Source organism: Frankliniella occidentalis, unplaced genomic scaffold (genome assembly GCF_000697945.3).
Source record: "Frankliniella occidentalis isolate FOCC.00 unplaced genomic scaffold, Focc_3.1 Scaffold252, whole genome shotgun sequence".
In the NCBI taxonomy this organism is placed as follows: Eukaryota; Metazoa; Arthropoda; class Insecta; order Thysanoptera; family Thripidae; genus Frankliniella; species Frankliniella occidentalis.
Window position 1 is genome coordinate 216,381 of NW_026267378.1, and position 2,590 is coordinate 218,970.

The window sequence follows — 2,590 nt, forward strand, 5'->3', positions numbered from 1 at the left end:
CTGATGGCCAACGAAACAGGTATGGGCCAGTCCGAGCCTGCCTCGCGTCATCGTATGGGCACATTAAAGGTGATAACGAACATTACTGCTGAGGGGCCGTTCACAAATTACGTCACGCAAATAGACCCTATTCGGTCTCCGCTCCAGGAGAAGAAAACAGGAATCCCGACCGGAACCAGTACCTATAACCTATAGTCTGCCATATCTTCGCGAGAAAACTTTCAAAGCAGCTATACAAAATTATTACCAACATTCTAGATGGTGCTTATACCCACCAAAGCTATTTAAACGTTAAAATAGCGTGATTTTTTGTAACTGGTTCCGGTCGGGATTCCGCGATCGACGTGATGGACGTGATGGAAGTTAGCTGAAAAGGACGCACCCATAAACAAACACAAAACGCCGAGCTGCACCTCCAGCCCGAGTGCTCCACGCACGGCGCGCGGCGCGGCGCATCAGCGACAGCGAGCCCGTCAGCCGACCGGCAGGCAGGACGGCACGGCAGCGAGCACACCCACCCAGTCAGAGCCAGCCTCTCAGTCTAGTGCCACCGGCCTTGACACCAAGTGAAGTGACGCCAGGTCAGGTCAGTGCAACAATCTTTCAAAAGTCCACCGCACTTGCAGTCCGCAGAACCTCTGATCCAGGAAATCCGTGCTCCATCACTCGACTTATCTTGCGTAGGAAAACGGTGAGTAAAGCTCGGAAAGTCGTTACTTAAGTGTTTATTGTGCCGCGTTCTTTGTGCATGGGAGCATGGTGGTAGTAGGAGCGACTTCCAAACCTTTCTTTTCTTCTTCAATTTATATTCACCTTTTGATTTTACTTAACCCGTGTTGCGCTGTGTTGTTACGCGCTTGAGGGTTATTTAATTGTATTCTGGACGAGATGCCGCGTCTTTGTGTGGGGTTCTGAAGCCCGCTGTTCTAGGTTAGGGTTGACGTTGCGTTGCCTGAAGGGTATTCATTCCCCTCGAGTCTCAATGGTTTCTTCGCTCAGAAGTTAATTTCTGCTTAATTTTCAGGCGCTTACTAGAGTCTTCTAATATGGCACTCGTCGAGAGAACTTATTTAACACCGGGAACCGACGATTTCCAAGCGGTTTCGAACTGTAAGTTTGGCGTCTGTCGCCTCTACTGTACTGGTGTCCTTTTGGTGAGCTCGTTTGTATTCCTGACATCGCATTTTTCAGTGTTCATCAGCGGTCTCAGCCACCACATTATTCAATCTATCGAAAAAGTCCAAAATTATGAACTTGAACAAAAATTCAAGCAGAGGAAGGATCAGTATGAAAATACTTATGGACAAGTGAGGGTTGTTAAGCTATGGCACGGCACAAAGAAGCGAAACGTCGACTCCATTCTACGAGAAAATTTTGACGTCTCCCGTCACGGACAAAACCGTGGTAAGCCTCTTCATGTAACTATGCCCTCCTCCCTCCTTTCATTGTTTAAAATGGATTTCGACTAAAATCCGACTTGGCGCAGGCACGAGGTTCGGTGCAGGAGTGTCCTTTTCGGCATTCTCGAGGTACGCCTACCACTTCTGCGATCAGGGCGAGGAGGGCTGCATGCTGCTGTGCGAGGTCCTGGTGAGCAACATCACCCAGGTGCCTGAGAACAAGAGCCGGCTCTTCGCCTTGCAGGAGCCGCCGCTCATTCCCGGCCGCTTCCCGCTGCGCTACGATACGACGGCCAAGAACAAGGACACCATGGACGTGATTGTGAAGTTCGACTCCGACTCCTTCCGTCCGACGCACATTGTGCATTTTAAGAAGAAAGCTGCTAACCTCAGCATCCCAAGGGCGGGGGTGAGGGCAGCTACCGCACGCGCGACAACCTTCGTCGATCTTCTTAACGCCATGCGTGTCCAGGATGTAGAAGACGATGTTGCTTCGAGCGATCTTTATGACGCTTTGCGTGACCAGGCTGAAAAAGACGATGCTGCTTCGAGCGATCTTTATGACGCTATGCGTGACCAGGCTGAAAGAGACGAAGTTGCTTCGAGCGATTTTTATGATGCTTTGCGTGACCAGGCTGAAAGAGACGAAGTTGCTCGCGATGTTGCTTCGAGCGATCTTTATGACGCTTTGCGTGACCAGGCTGAAGAAGACGATGCTGCTTCGAGCGATTTTTATGATGCTTTGCGTGACCAGGCTGAAAGAGACGAAGTTGCTTGGGGCGATTTTGATGAATATTGCTTGGGACTATTTTGATGAGGCTATGTGTCACTTTGATCTGCTTGGATGAATAAGACAATGCTGCTGCTGGCGATCTTAATTGCGAAGTAGGTGATTGTTGTATTCAGTGATGACATTGGCCGACCTAAACGGTGTACTAATTTTAAAATAGACAAGTTTTTTTTTGCATTGCTCACCTGTCTGTCTACGTTTTCTTTTTTCTGTACGTCTTAATCAGTCCCTCGCTTCCCGCTTGCCGTGCGTTCTTTGGCATCCTAGGGGAAGCAAGAAAACTGAAGTCACCAAATTAAAGTCTAATGGAATGCTTCCCTGCAGGTGATTTTTAGAGCGAGGAAGCGCAAAATGTAGAATGAACAAGAAGAAGAATACTGTCTGCTCCGGAGCTCCGGCG

General features: G+C 49.1%; 1 protein-coding gene across 2 annotated transcripts; it reads left to right on the forward strand.

Annotated features, from left to right (window-relative positions):
- Nucleotides 1-489: 489 nt before the first annotated feature.
- Nucleotides 490-2,374, forward strand: LOC113207425 (protein mono-ADP-ribosyltransferase PARP12-like). Of its 2 annotated transcripts, XM_052273180.1 has the most exons (5): nt 490-691; nt 1,025-1,110; nt 1,192-1,404; nt 1,487-1,980; nt 2,035-2,374. In XM_052273180.1, exons 2-5 carry the CDS (start codon nt 1,047-1,049, stop codon nt 2,212-2,214), a joined length of 951 nt encoding a protein of 316 aa, XP_052129140.1. In that variant the 5' UTR covers nt 490-691; nt 1,025-1,046; the 3' UTR covers nt 2,215-2,374. The 2 variants fall into 2 exon arrangements, with proteins under 2 accessions (XP_052129140.1, XP_026279777.2); XM_026423992.2 differs by having other exon boundaries at nt 1,487-2,374.
- Nucleotides 2,375-2,590: the final 216 nt, after the last annotated feature.